The following is a 15,464-nucleotide window of genomic DNA, read 5'->3' as shown; positions in this document are numbered from 1 at the left end:
CCCTGAATGTTGTAAAAAAAAATAATAATAATAATAATATTGAGGCAATGTTGTCAAGTTTGTTGTCCAATACACTGCAGATTTATTGGAGATTCATCAATACCTGTATAGAGGAAAAGTTGCCCAGTTGCCCATAGCTACCAATCAGATCGCTACTTTCGATTTTCAGAGGCCTGTTCAAAAATGAAAGTAGCAATCTGATTGGTTCCTATGGGCAACTGGGCAACTTTTCCTCTATACGGGTATTGATGAATCTCCAATAAATCTGCAGTGTATTGGACAACAATTTATTTTTTTTTTTTTTTTACAACATTCGGGGAGATTTATCAAACCGTGTGAGAGAAAAAGTGGAGAGATTTTCCCCCAGCAACCAATCGCAGCTCAGCTGATGAGCTCTGGTAAAGTGAAAGCTGAGCTGTGATTGGTTGCTGTAGGAAAATCCCTGCACTTTTTCTCTCAGACAGTTTGATAAATCAGGGCCATTGTGTGCGACTCTACGGACTCATTTCCTATGCGTATATTAGGAGTATACAGATAAATAGTATCGTATTTGCAGTTATTCCTGATAAAACATCGATTTGTCACCTCCACGTTCCACTTAGAAGACTCTTGGTTTTGTTCTAAGAAATCGACGGCAACTTTTCTCTTATATGAAGAGCTGTGAATTTCCAGATGTACGCTCCCCTCCCCCTCCTGACCGCAGGCCATTCAATTAACAGCAAATCCAATTTATAAATTAGCACAACATCGGTAATTCCACTTGTTAATTATGGAAACTTTTAGTTGTTTTTTTTTATTTTATTTTTTTTCTTGTCGGTTTCCTTTTTGTGTGGTAGATAATTCAGAAAAGAAAATTTTATTTAATTATTTATTTATTTATTTTATTTTCTGAGATTTATTTATTTATTCTGATATTTGCTTAAAAAAAAAAAAAAAAAAGTAAAATTCCCCCCAAAAATATATATAAAAAAATGTATATATAACCACAACCACAGAGACTGTTGGGTCCGTCAGATATTGTAGGATACATTTCTGAAGGGTTTATGTAGTTCTAGGCATCTTATAGTCTAAAACTGCAGTGTTTGCCAACCAGCGTGCCTCCAGCTGTTGCATAAATACAACTTCCAGCATGCCCGGACAGCTGTTGGCAAGCTGTTGGGAGTTGCAGTTTTGCAACATTTGTGCCAGATTTCCTGACTTTTTACCCTACTATCAGAAAACAACCTCTCCTCCTAGAAGGAGTTATCCAGGATTAGAAAAACTGAACACAAAAACAGTGCCATGTCCGTCTCCAGGTTGTGTGTGGTTCTGCAGCTCAGTTCCTTTGAAGTGAATGGAGCCACGTTATAAAACCACGCCCAACCTGGAGACAGACATGGCGCTGTTTTTGGAAGAAATAATCTCTGTTTTTCTTTTTCTGGAAAACTCCTTTAAAGATGTACTCCACCCCTAGACATCTTATCCCCTGTCTAAAGGATAGAGGATAAGATGTCTGATCGCGGGGGTCCCGTCGCTGGGGACCCCCACAATATAGCATGCAGCACCCACCTATTACTGCTCCGGAAGCGCTGGAGGGTCTGGCCCCCGACCACAGGGAAGATCGTGACGTCACGACTCCGCCCCCGTGTGATGTCACAGCCATCACGCCCCCTCACATAGACATGCATTGAGGGGGTGGGGCATGACATCACACGGGGCAGAGTCGTGACATCACGATCTTCCGTCCCCGTGGTCGGGAGCCGGACCATCCAGCGCTTCTGGAGCAGAAATAGGTGGGTGCTGTGTGCTAAATAGTGGGGGTGCCCAGCGGCGGGACCTCCGCGATCAGACATCTTATCCCCTATGCTTTCGATAGGGGATAAGATGTCGAGGGGTGGAGTACCCCTTTAAAGAGAATCTGTCACCTGAACCTGTTACCAGTACCCCATTATTTCTCCTGAAAATGTATAAATTGAAGAAGAACTTCAGGACCTTTTCATTTATATATTTATTTTATTAACTTAAATATTTTTACTGATTTATTTTTTCTAACAGTGCATCACAGACTCTTTTTAGAGAATAATGTTCTTGTGTATGCCTTGTGCTTACCTGTTTTAGCTGATGTGGCAGGCGTGAGTTTGCAGCAATATTGATTGCCATTCCATCACTGAAATGATTTTCTAATGCTGCCTCCAGAAATAGCAGTAGCAGTAGTATACAGATAGAGCTAGAAGGGAGGTGTATAACTACTTTATATCCTGATCCCATAGAGATAGTGGCAGCAGTATACAGATCTGGAGTGGAGGTGTATAACTATCTGTATACTGCTGCTATCTCTATGGGATCAGGATATATAGATATCCTGATCCAATAGAGATACCAGCAGTATACAGATAGAGATGGAGGAGAGGTGTATAAGTACTATATAAATTCTGATCCCATAGAGACAACAGCAGTATTATACAGATAGAGTTGTAGGGGAGGTGTATAGATGTATAGATTTTTTTTTTTTTCTCACGTCCTCTATCAATTTGCCACCATGTGTGTGAATATATGAAATGAAATCATCTTAGTATTCTAAAGGGATAGTGCAATAATATATGAAGCTTAAACATGTCTATTAACAAAAATAACTAAACTAGTAACACGTTTGCAAATGTAAAAATACTGGTTTAAATATATCTGGGATTAAGTGAAGTTCATTTAAGAGGAACTGTGCAATATCCAATAAGGCGCTGATACACATGCAGATAGTGGACCTATTGGACTTTGTACAAACACCCATGGGACAAGGAAGCTTTTTGCACAAAAAGTTATATAAAACGCCTTCACCTTGTTCACATTGATGCAATTTTTATGGATGAATAGTCTGGTGCAACATCTATATTAGACATTTCCAGTCTGTACCAATTTGTTGTGTGTGGATGATTGAGCTTGGTGCTAAATATCTGTAAAAACGCAGACATTCATATATAATAAATATTACGGACAATTACTGAAGCGTGTTCCCATAACATCAAAAGGAACAGTGCATGTAGTAAATCATCCATTTCAAACATATGGCACTGGATGCAGTAAATCACTAACAGCTTTACGGATTCAAATTGCGGAATTTGCATGAATATTTGTTCTTGGCTCTACAAACCAAGTGTGAACAGTGATCAAAAGACTGTGTAGTTACTAAAAGACTGTGTCGTTACTAGAAGTGTGAACAGTGATCTAAAGTATATGGCACTGGATGCAGTAAATTACTAACAGTTTTATGGATTTAAATTGCGGAATTTGCATGAATATTTTCTCTTGGCTCTACAAACCAAGTGTGAACAGTGATCAAAAGACTGTGTCGTTACTAGAAGTGTGAACAGTGATCTAAAGTATATGGCACTGGATGCAGTAAATTACTAACAGTTTTATGGATTCCAATTGCGAAAATTGCATGATTATTTTCCCTTGGCTCTAAAAACCAAGTGTGAATAGTGATCAAAAGACTGTGTCGTTACTAGAAGTGTGAACAGTGATCAAAAGACTGTGGCGTTAATATAAGAATATAAGAATACAATGTTGGGGCTCTCATCTGTATGAATTAATGTGGAGAGGTGAGCACCAAGAAAGATACCAACATATGGTGGTGGCAATACATTCTTAGTTTTTTCACGTGGTGTGATTTTTTCCAAAAAGTTTTTCATATTTTAATGGATACAATAAATATTAACATTTTAAAGGTTCCCTATTTTTTTCATTTTTGATATATTTATACGAGTTGGGAGACCTACATCTTTTGGATCATTATAGTTTTTTCGAGGTGTATAGATACTATATATCCTTATCCCATAGAGATAGGAGAAGTATACAGATAGAGTTGTAGGGGAGGTGTATAAATACTATATATCCTGATCCCATAGAGATGGCAGCAGTATATAGACAGAGCTGGGAGGGGTCTTGGAGCTAGCAGGAGTGATCTGATGTGTGCCAATGTCATCCTGTAGTTCACATTAGGCACTGTGATTTTCTGTGGGTCAGACTGGTGATCACATGACCCAGTTGCCGTAATAAAATGCAGCTGATTTTCCAGAATTCTCATTTCTGGGGGGGATACAAATATTTAGTAAAACAGAGAGGTCAGGAGAGGTGACAGATTCTCTTCAGCACATTCTGAGTAATATTCTTCACACTGCAGTTTCCCGGTCCCAGCATGTTTCTCCCCTCTAAACTCTATTAAATACATCTTTGCCAGAGACGCTTTTTTTTTCCCTGTGATGTGAAGTAGTTATCACAAGTGAGATTTACCTCCATTTCATATTTACCTAAATTGCACTTAAATTGCTTAAAATCCTTGAAACAAAATTGAAGGCAGAAGCGCTGGCGAGGAAATGAAGGAAAATGTTTCTCCGGCAGAATACTTCTAGAGCTTTTTAGCAGAATGCCAGTGAAAGGTAAAAAAAAGGTTCAGTTCCAAAGTTGCAACTTTAAAATAATATATGATCGTGAGTAGAACCGATGGATTGAGAAGAAGAAGCCGACAGTGTATCAACTGTACAGTGAAAAAAATATATTGTTCTCATGTATACATGTGGTGCCCAGCGTCAGGAGTGTAGGGGGCGCTATGTCATGATACGGCCGATCTCTAGATTCCTGGTGGGTTTGATCTAGACTAGTGTAAGTGAGCAGCGATGCATGCACTCCGTGCTGTGTGCATATTCCTCCTCTGCTGCACTACTTTTTACATTATTTCTATGCTGTCACATTGCTACATTATACTTTTTCTTGCATATATTGTTCCTATGCTATGACATCACTGAGTAGACAGCCAACAGCTGTTCGGGCATGCTGGGAGTTGTAGTATTGCAACAGTTGGAGTCACCCTGGCTGGAAAACACTGCTGTACTATGGCATTACTGTGCACATTAACCCTATGCTGTATCTTTATCACTGCATATTATCCCTGTACTGTGACATCACTGTATATTATCCCTGTACTGTGACATCACTGTGTATTATCCCTGTACTGTGACATCACTGTGTGTATTATCCCTGTATTGTTACATCACTGTGTATATTATCCCTGTAATGGGGACATCACTGTACATTATCCCTGTACTGTGACATCACTGTGTATTATCCCTGTACTGTGACATCACTGTGTATATTATCCTTGCACTGTGACATCACCATGTGTATTATCCCTGTACTGTGACATCACTGTGTGTATTATCCCTGTATTGTGACATCACTGTGTGTATTATCCTTGTACTGTGACATCACTGTGTGTACTATCCCTGTACTGTGACATCACTGTGTGTATTATCCCTGTACTGTGACATCACTGTGTATATTATCCCTGTACTGTGACATCACTGTGTATTATCCCTGTACTGTGACATCACTGTGTATATTATCCTTGTACTGTGACATCACTGTGTGTATTATCCATGTACTGTGACATCACTGTGTGTACTATCCCTGTACTGTGACATCACTGTGTGTATTATCCCTGTACTGTGACATCACTGTGTATATTATCCCTGTACTGTGACATCACTGTGTATTATCCCTGTACTGTGACATCACTGTGTTTATTATTCTTGTACTGTGACATCACTGTGTGTATTATCCATGTACTGTGACATCACTGTGTATTATCCTTGTACTGTGACATCACTGTGTGTACTATCCCTGTACTGTGACATCACTGTGTGTATTATCCCTGTACTGTGACATCACTGTGTATATTATCCCTGTACTGTGACATCACTGTGTATTATCCCTGTACTGTGACATCACTGTGTATATTATCCTTGTACTGTGACATCACTGTGTGTATTATCCATGTACTGTGACATCACTGTGTATTATCCCTGTACTGTGACATCACTGTCTATATTATCCCTGTACTGAGACATCACTGTGCGTATCATCCCTGTACTGTGACATCACTGTGTATATTATCCCTGTACTGTGACATCACTGTGTGTATTATTCCTGTACTGTGACATCACTGTGTGTATTATGCCTGTACTGTGACATCACTGTGTGTGTTATCCCTGTATGATGACATCACTGTGTGTATTATCCTTGTACTGTGATATCCCTGTGTATTATCCATGTACTGTGACATCACTGTGTGTATTATCCTTGTACTGTGACATCCCTGTGTGTATTATCCATGTACTGTGACAGCACTGTGTGTATTATCTCTGTACTGTGACATCACTGTGTGTATTATCCCTGTACTGTGACATCACTGTGTATTATACCTGTACTGTGACATCACTGTGTATTATCCCTGTACTGTGACATCACTGTGTGTATTATAGTTGTACTGTGACATGACTGTGTTTATTATCGTTGTACTGTGACATGACTGTGTGTATTATCCCTGTACTGTGACATCACTGTGTATATTATCGTGGTACTGTGACATCACTGTGTATATTATCGTTGTACTGTGACATCACTGTGTATATTATCGTTGTACTGTGACATCACTGTGTATATTATCGTTGTACCGTGACATCACTGTGTATATTATTGCTGTACTGTGACATCACTGTGTATATCGTTGTACTGTGACATCACTGTGTATATTATCGTTGTACCGTGACATCACTGTGTATATTATCGTTTGTACTGTGACATCACTGTGTGTATTATCATTGTACTGTGATAGATAGAAACATTAAATGTGTCATCAGATAAAATCTGTTTGGCCCATTGGCTGTCTGGACATGCTGGGAGGTGTAGTTTTACATCAGCAGAGGCCACACTGGTTGGGAAATACTGCCCTATAAATCCTCCTCCATGATATATACACAGGATAAATCTGCACTTATCGTTGTACCGTGACATCACTGTGTATATTATTGTTGTACTGTGACATCACTGTGTATATTATTGTTGTACTGTGACATCACTGTGTATATTATTGTTCTACTGTGACATCACTGTGTATATTATCGTGGTACTGTGACATCACTGTGTATATTATCGTTGTACTGTGAAATCACTGCGTATATTATCGTTGTACTGTGACATCACTGTGTGTATTATCGTAGTACCGTGACATCACTGTGTATATTATCCCTGTACGATGACATCACTGTGTATATTATCGTTGTACTGTGACATCACTGTGTGTATTATCGTTGTACCGTGACATCACTGTGTATATTATCGTTGTACTGTGACATCACTGTGTATATTATCGTGGTACTGTGACATCACTGTGTATATTATCGTTGTACTGTGACATCACTGTGTATATTATAGTTGTACTGTGACATCACTGTGTATATTATAGTTGTACTGTGACATCACTGTGTGTATTATCAGTGTACTGTGATAGATAGAAACATTAAATGTGTCATCAGATAAAATCCGTTTGGCCCATGGACATGCTGGGAGTTGTAGTTTTACATCAGCAGAGGCCACACTGGTTGGGAAACACTGCCCTATAAATCCTCCTCCATGATATATACACAGGATAAATCTGCACTTACTTTTGAGATCTAGGTTTCTGGCTCCCGCCGTGCTCTGCGTGGTGATCTTTGTGTCTATTTTCACCGTATGGAGGTTGCTGGTGTCTCTGGAGATCATTACATTGTGCCATTGGTGGTCATTTAAGGGTTTGTTTGAGCTGCCTTTTATTAGGTTTGCGCCATTGCCAAGATCAAAAACATAATGTAAGTATCTGAAAGGAGGAAAATAGATAATTTGCATAAATATAATACAATATTTCTTACTTGAGCTCTACCTCAATGGTCACATTTGTATTTGTATAATGTTTATAGTCATCTAAGTGAAATAAATTGTATTAAAATGGACATCAAAATAAATTGAGCAATAATACATTCCAATGCCTGCTGTTTCCATTGTGAGCAATGTAATAAAGCCACTGTGTAACATCCCCTGCTGTGTAGGAGCCAGAGCCTTCCAGAGAGTACTGCGAGGACATCTGGTGGTCAACTATGGGAACATCATCCCATCTTATGAAGTAATGTTATTGATAAGAGTTGTCGGCAATATAGACAGTTCATTGTATATACATTAAATATATACATTTATATGCAGTGTGATTTGTTTTTTATGTCAGTACAAAATCCTGCATATGTACAGACCATTATAATTTTGTAGAAAATATAATTAATATGAACCTTTATTAGGAAGGAGAACGAGGTCTGAGTGTGGATATTGATCTGTCCTATTTGCAGCAGTCATGGAGTTTCTTGGCCCCAGTGCAAAAGTTATACCAGTGCCCATTACCTTACTGGCAGAGATGACAAATTCTACACAATTGTTTATGACGATGTCATACTGTAAAGTTTATGATGAAGTCATACTGAACTGATGATGTCATACCGTAAAGTTTATGATGAATTCTTACTGAACTAATGATGTCATACTAAACAAATTATAATGATGTCATACTGAAAAAAATATGATAATGTTATACTGAACTAATGATGATATATTGAAAAATTGTGATGTCATCCTGAACTAATGATGTCATTGTAAACAAATGATGATGATGTCATACTGAATAAATTATGATGATGTCTTACTGAACTAATGATGCCATACTGAAAAAAATATGATGATGTCATACTGAACTAATCATGTCATTGTAAGCAAATTATGATGATGTCATACTGAATAAATTATGATGATGTCTTACTGAACTAATGATGTCATACTAAAAAAATTATAATGATGTTATACTAAACTAATGATGATATACCGAAAAATTGTGATGTCATCCTGAACTAATGATGTCATACTGAAAAAATATGATGATGTCATTGTAAACAAAAGTCATACTGAACAAATTATAATTAAGATCATACTGAACAAAATGATGGTGATGACATACTGTTCTGATGATGTCATACTGAACAAAGTATAGCAATGGCATACTGAACTGATGACGTGATATTGTAGCATGTATGGTGATGTTAAGCAGTTCAAATTAGAATGATGTCATACTAAACAAAAAATCTTAATCCTTTCAGTACTTATGAGCTTCTGAAGTTAAGGTCTTTTCTGTCTAAGTGCTCTCTGATGACACGTGTCTCGGGAACCGCCCAGTTTAGAAGAGGTTTACTATTGGGATTTGCTTCTAAACTGGGCGTTTCCCGAGACACGCGTCATCAGAGAGCACTTAGACAGAAAAGAACAACCTTAACTTCAGAAGCTCATAAGTACTGAAAGGATTTAGATTTTTTAATAGAAGTAATTTACAGATCTGTTTAACTTTCTGGAGCCAGTTGATATATAAGAAAAAGTTTTTTCCTGAAATACCCCTTTAAGTTTAGACCAGCGTTCCCTAATCAGTGTGCCTCTAGCTGTTGCAAAACTACAACTCCCGGCATGCTGGGAGCTGTAGTTTTGCAACAGCTGGAGGCACACTGGTTGGAAAACACTGCTTTAGATCATAGTCTGACATTGCTTAGGTTGTTGTTGTATGGTATAGCAGAATTACTACAGTACTGTTATACCGTACAATATTTCAGTATATAAGCTTGTAGCAGTGACCTTCATACAGTATATTCTGTCTAGACTCCCAGCGTGAATCAATTATTTTAAGTTCCAATTTCTGTCCCTCCCTTGTCCTCAGTAGCTCTGGGCGACCTCTGAGCGTTTTACTGATAGATTATATGATAGGCTTAGTAACATCCCAGGGGAATCCCCGATTCTGACAATATTCAGAGTCTAGGACAGCCCATGGAAGAGGGAGAATTGTGCCATGCTTTTTTGTAAATAACATTTAATAAACAGGTTTCCATATAGGCAAAGTGCTAAGGAAAAAAATCTTAGTGTTTGGGGGGGGGGGGGGGGGGGGGGGTACCCAAAATTTGTTCCCAGAAATAAAGCCATTCACAGAGTGTGTCAGCAGATGTGAACCATTTGGCCCATCTAGTCTGTCATATATTCTGAATACTCTTTGTCTCTATCTTATATGAAGGATAGCCTTATGTCTATCCCTATCCTATATGAATGATATCCTTATGCCTGTCCCTATCTTATATGAAGGATAGCCTTATGCCTATCTCTATCTTATATGAAGGATATCCTTATGCCTATCTCTATCTTATATGAAGGATAGCCTTATGCCTGTCCCTATCTTATATGAAGGATAGCCTTATGCCTATCCCTATCTTATATGAAGGATAGCCTTATGCCTATCCCTATCTTATATGAAGGATAGCTTTATGCCTATCTCTATCTTATATGAAGGATAGCCTTATGCCTATCCCATGGATGCTTAAACTCCTTCACTGTATTTGTAGCAACCACTTCTGCAGGAAGGCTATTCCATGCATCCACTACTCTCTCAGTAAAGTAATACTTCCTGATATTACTGCAAAAACCTTTCTCCTATAATATAACACTTTGTCTTCTTGTGGTAGTTTTTCTTCTTTTAATTCTCCTCTTCTCTACATGTTGATTCCCTTTATGTATATAAAAGTTTCTATCATATCCCCTTTGTCTTGTCTTTCTTCTATACACTACATGTTAAGATCCTTTAACATTTCCTGTTAAGTTTTATCCTGCAATCCTTCTGTAGCTATGGCCTCCAGTACTGTGCACAATATTCCAAGTGAGGTTTCACCAGTGCTCTGTACAGCGGCATGAGCACTTCCCTCTCTACTGCTAATACCTCTCCTTTTACATCCATGAGCACTTCCCTCTCTACTGCTAATACCTCTCCCTATACACCCATGAGCACTTCCCTCTCTACTGCTAATACCTCTCCCTATACACCCATGAGTACTTCCCTCTCTACTGCTAATACCTCTCCTTTTACATCCATGTGCACTTCCCTCTCTACTGCTAATACCTCTCCTTTTACACCCATGAGCACTTCCCTCTCTACTGCTAATACCTCTCCTTAAACACCCACAAGCACTTCCCTCTTTACTAATAATACCTCTCCCTATACACCCATGAGCACTTCCCTCTCTACTGCTAATACTCCTTCCTATACACCTATGAGCACTTCCCTCTACTAATAATGCCTATCTCTATACACCCACGAGCACTTCCCTCTCTACTTCTTATACCTCTCGCTTTACACCCATGAACACTTCCCTTTCTACTGCTAATACCTCTCCCTTTACACCCACGAGCACTTCCATTTCTACTGCTAATACCTCTCCTTATACACCCATGAGCACTCCCATCTTTCTACTGCAAATCCCTCTCCCTATATACCAAGCATTCTGCTAGCATTTCACATTACTCTATTACGTTGTCTACCTACCTTAAAGTTTCCTGAATAATGACCTCCAAATCCCTTTCCTGAGATACTGAGATTAGGACTGTATCACATATTCTATATTTTGCCCTTGGGTCTTTATGTCCCAGAAACTGTCCAGAGCATGAGAAGTTTGCAATGGGGATTTGCTTATGCTCTGGACAGTTCCTGACAAAGACAGAGGTGTCAGCAGAGAGCATTGTGGTTAGACTGGAAATAACTACATGACTTCCTGTGAGGCATGCAGCAGCTAATAAGTACTGGAAGGATTAAGATATTTAAGCAGGCATAATATACAAATATGTATAACTTTCTGGAACCAGTTAATTTGAACACAAATATTTTCCCCTGGAGTACCCCTTTAACACTTGATCCAACTGAATGTGCATGTGTATAATAGAAGCATTGGAAAAGACAGTTGCAGGCCAAGCGTATATTTCCCTGAGAGCTATCCCATATGTATGGGTACCTTTAAGACTAATGTAGACTATTATTAAAAAGACCTTTGAGTGTCTGCATGTTTAGTGCATTAACTATAATAATACTACAACTACTCTAAACATCTAAAAAAAATCAGTATAAATATAAACGATTATACTACAATTTGCAAAACCATTCATATGGTACTTACCCTTTAACCAGTTCAACTACAATGAAATCATTGCCATCTCCGCTGTTATAAAGAATTAGGCCGTCCGGAGATGTGGTCTTGAACTGGAAGAAGAGGTGCATGGAGGTGTAGGCTTGTAGGGTGGCCAGGGCCACATAGCTGGCTTTGGACTTAAAAGTGACTGGGTCTGCGATAATGTTTCTGAAACCAAATCTGGCATTGAGTTCACAGTATTCTATGTCTCCGTTCTTACACAGATCAATGTAGGCCATGCCATTGAACGTCAAGCTCTGTAGATGGCCAATGAAATTGGAAGGCACAGCTGATAGGTAACGCCGCTCGGTTATTATCCCAGTTTCGATGTTGTGGAACTCCAGCCGAGTGTGATCGCCAGCCATTTGACCTTAGGAAATAAAGGTGAAAATGTTTTAATCAAATATATAGAAATGAGATCAACAGCAAGCAACAGTATTAAAGTCACCACAGCATCTCCTTCATAGACTTTAGTGATTGTGAAAACCTTTATTGTGGTAATAGTGAATTGTTATAGTCAAGTCCATCCTTTACCACCATTCTGTGCTGATTCTTTTCTAAATATATATTTGTAGTGACTGGCGTTTGTTTTTCTACTTGAGAATAGAGAAAACAGGAAGAAAATGATTGTTCGCACCCCTACCAATCACTAAAACAGAGATCCCAAGTAGAGAGAAGCAATTCAGATCACCACAAATTGATTTTGCTTCTAATTTTCCCACATAATTCTGATTTGTCCAAATTAAAATTATTTGTGATTGGCTTCAGGTGAACAGCATTGATGCTTGAACCAACAGCAATTTGTCAGGCCACCTTGAGGAATACTAAGTGTCATACGTCCAAAAAAATTTAATTAAATGGTAAGACATACAAGGTATGCCCCACAATTTAGTGAATGTACTAGAGCAGGGACTCCTGTCAAGCAACAAAATTCCCAATAAAAAGAGATAAAAAAAAAAAAGTGAGACAAAAGTCCCTGCTACTGTAGCCTGATTGGCGAGGATCACAAAGCATAATAATCTTAAAGGAGCTAAAATTAACTTATCCTCTATCCACAGGATAGGAGATAAGCAGTTGATCGTGGGGGGTCCGACCGCTGGGACAGGACTCGGCGTTCAGTGAGGAGCTGTAGCCGTCATGTGCTTCATTTATTTCTAAGGGAGTGCTGAAAAGACCCAAGTACAGCACTCTGCCATCATTGGCAATCCCATAGAAATAAATGGAGAACATACCATCTACTGGTAATTACACTCGCTCTTCACTGAGAGAGCCCGAATAAAACGGGGAGTCCCAGTGGTTGGACCCCCTGCGATCAGCTACTTATCCGCTTTCCTGTTGATTGGGGATAAGATCATTTTTGTCAGGGTTCTCCTAAAATTAACATTCACTGGCAGTAGGGTTATCAGCATTCTCACTCATTTTCAGACAACCTAACACATTCATTGGATCAGGCGCAAAGCCTGTGTGCAGCCGGCTAAGGGTAAGTGCCAATTCTGTATGCATTGCTACTTACACACAGTACATTCACTTTAGTTGGGCACTCTGCATCCTGCCTAGCAAAGGTTAACTGAGGGATCAAGACATACAATGTATCCCTTGCTGCTCAGTGTACAGGAGCATGTACTTTGTATTTTGACAGGAGTCCCTGATCATGTGCAAATCTGAATCAGTTGTCCAATCTAAATTAAGTATGGAAAGGCAGTCCAGTATGAGCACTGCCATGCCTTTGAAACTATATGAGGAAACGATATGCATAGAAGCTCACACATCAGTGTGGCTTTCCTTTAAAGTAAGTGTTTTACTCCAATTAGGAATCTTGGAAACTGACTAGGAATGTATGCCAAGCCAATGATCTCTCAAGAAGGAAACAATACCAATGGGCAGACAGCTGTTTCAGGGTTTTGGTCCTCATCAATATAGAGCAGTGTTTCCCAACCAGCTATTACAGCTGTTGCAAAGCTACAACTCCCAGCATGACTGGACAGCCAAAGGCTTTCTGGGCATACTGGGAGTTGTAGTTTTAAAAAGCTGGAGGCACCCTCTCAGGATGAAAAACACTAGTATAGAGCAGGGTAAGACCAAAGGAAACATTTTCTCCTTAAGAAGAGCATCAGACCCTGAAACAACTGTCTAGGAAAGGTATTATTTCCTTCTGGAGAGATCTCTGGCTTGGTGTACATTCCCAGTCAGTTTCCAGTGAAACAGTGACAAAAGGGAAAGAGTAGTGTGAGAGCTGCTCTGCATATTGTTTCTTCCCATAATTCTCAGTGGAGCATACACATGTCTTTATGCTCCTCCTCAAGAAGACACCCTTTGGAACTCTATATCATTGCTACATATTATACAGCAATATTATATTATATTACAGAAGTATACATTGAGTGGGACAGCATATGCTTCCTCTACCTGGGATCCATTTAAACTGTGAGGCGCTTATGAATATATGTCTCATACAGGCCTGGTGCAAGAATTTTTGTCACCCTAGGCAAAAACTATTTTTACCGCCCATTGGCTTCGCTCTTTGACATGTCCCACCTTACTACTGGGATGACACACTGTGACAAACCCCTTCCCCATGTAATCTCCTTACTACTGGGGTGACACACTGTAACAAACTCCCTCCTCATGTAATCTCCTTACTACTGGAGTGACGAGGTTTTGCTGGATGGGCGGGTGCTTCAGATGTTGGCTAACTTTATAGCTGAGGACAGAGCAGTGTGCCCATCAAGAGTGCGCTCTAGGCAGCTGCCTATTTTGCCTATAGGCAGAGCCGGCCCTGGTCTCATATGGAAATGTATATGAATGGATCAAAGAGACCGTAGGGGTGCAGAGGTTTCAGTCACAATCTGACTTTAGGGGCCACGGTTAAAGATTTTACATTGGAGTACATGTGTTTCAAGCTTTTCCTTTCGAAGAAATAATAACAAATAGGCCTCTTCTGAACTTTATGAGAATCCAGCTGTTAGATGATGACCGGATAGAATTGGGAAATATACTACAGCAGTTTGCTAATGTAGCAATGTAGATAGCAGAAAATAAATGTAAGAAAGAGAATGATACACTATGCAATTCTAGGTGATACAAGTTTTTATAAGAATAAAATAACTACTTCAACCACGTTTTCCAATTTCATCCCATTCTTGTTGCGATCCCTACTCAGCATGGCTGCTGCCGACGAAGAGAAATTCGATTTGTGCTTTCTTATTTTTGCAACAAATTGAACCACTTGAGTGTTACAATTGAAGAGAGCTTCCTCTTATTTTGTATCTCCAAACAATAAAACCTGAAACATTGTATCACCTAAAAGATATCAATTCTGATGCATTCACTTCCAATAAAACTCTTCATGCCTTTCACAAAAAACAATACCGAAGAAGTAGTTACATTTCTTCAGGGCTGAATTTTTAAGTAGTTTATATCGTCCCAATAAAACAAAATAACAATCCCTCCTATTGCTTTGTATTAGATGTAGTGCAGCCAATAAATGTTGGATGCAAGCTGAATATGTTGCTCTCCTGGGGTTTCTGTAAGGCTACATTCACACTGCATTCCTGACCCCTATCAGGCTGGGTTCACATATGTCTGGCATCT

The 15,464-nt window shown here is 39.2% G+C and overlaps 1 protein-coding gene across 10 annotated transcripts in view; it reads right to left on the bottom strand.

Annotated features, from left to right (window-relative positions):
* NRXN1 (neurexin 1) overlaps nt 1-15,464 on the bottom strand; it is a 1,474,530-nt gene that overhangs the window by 656,970 nt on the left and 802,096 nt on the right. For all 10 annotated transcript variants that reach the window (XM_056568026.1, XM_056568028.1, XM_056568034.1 and 7 more), the window contains 2 exons: nt 11,862-12,243; nt 7,476-7,666 (listed from right to left, as the gene is read on the bottom strand). In XM_056568026.1, coding sequence (XP_056424001.1) covers nt 7,476-7,666; nt 11,862-12,243 — 573 coding nt within the window. The remainder of the gene's footprint in view (nt 1-7,475; nt 7,667-11,861; nt 12,244-15,464) is intronic.

This window comes from Hyla sarda, chromosome 3, assembly GCF_029499605.1.
Source record: "Hyla sarda isolate aHylSar1 chromosome 3, aHylSar1.hap1, whole genome shotgun sequence".
Taxonomy (NCBI): domain Eukaryota; kingdom Metazoa; phylum Chordata; class Amphibia; order Anura; family Hylidae; genus Hyla; species Hyla sarda.
The sequence above is the reverse complement of the archived record's forward strand: the minus strand, read 5'-3'. Positions and strand labels throughout refer to the sequence as shown.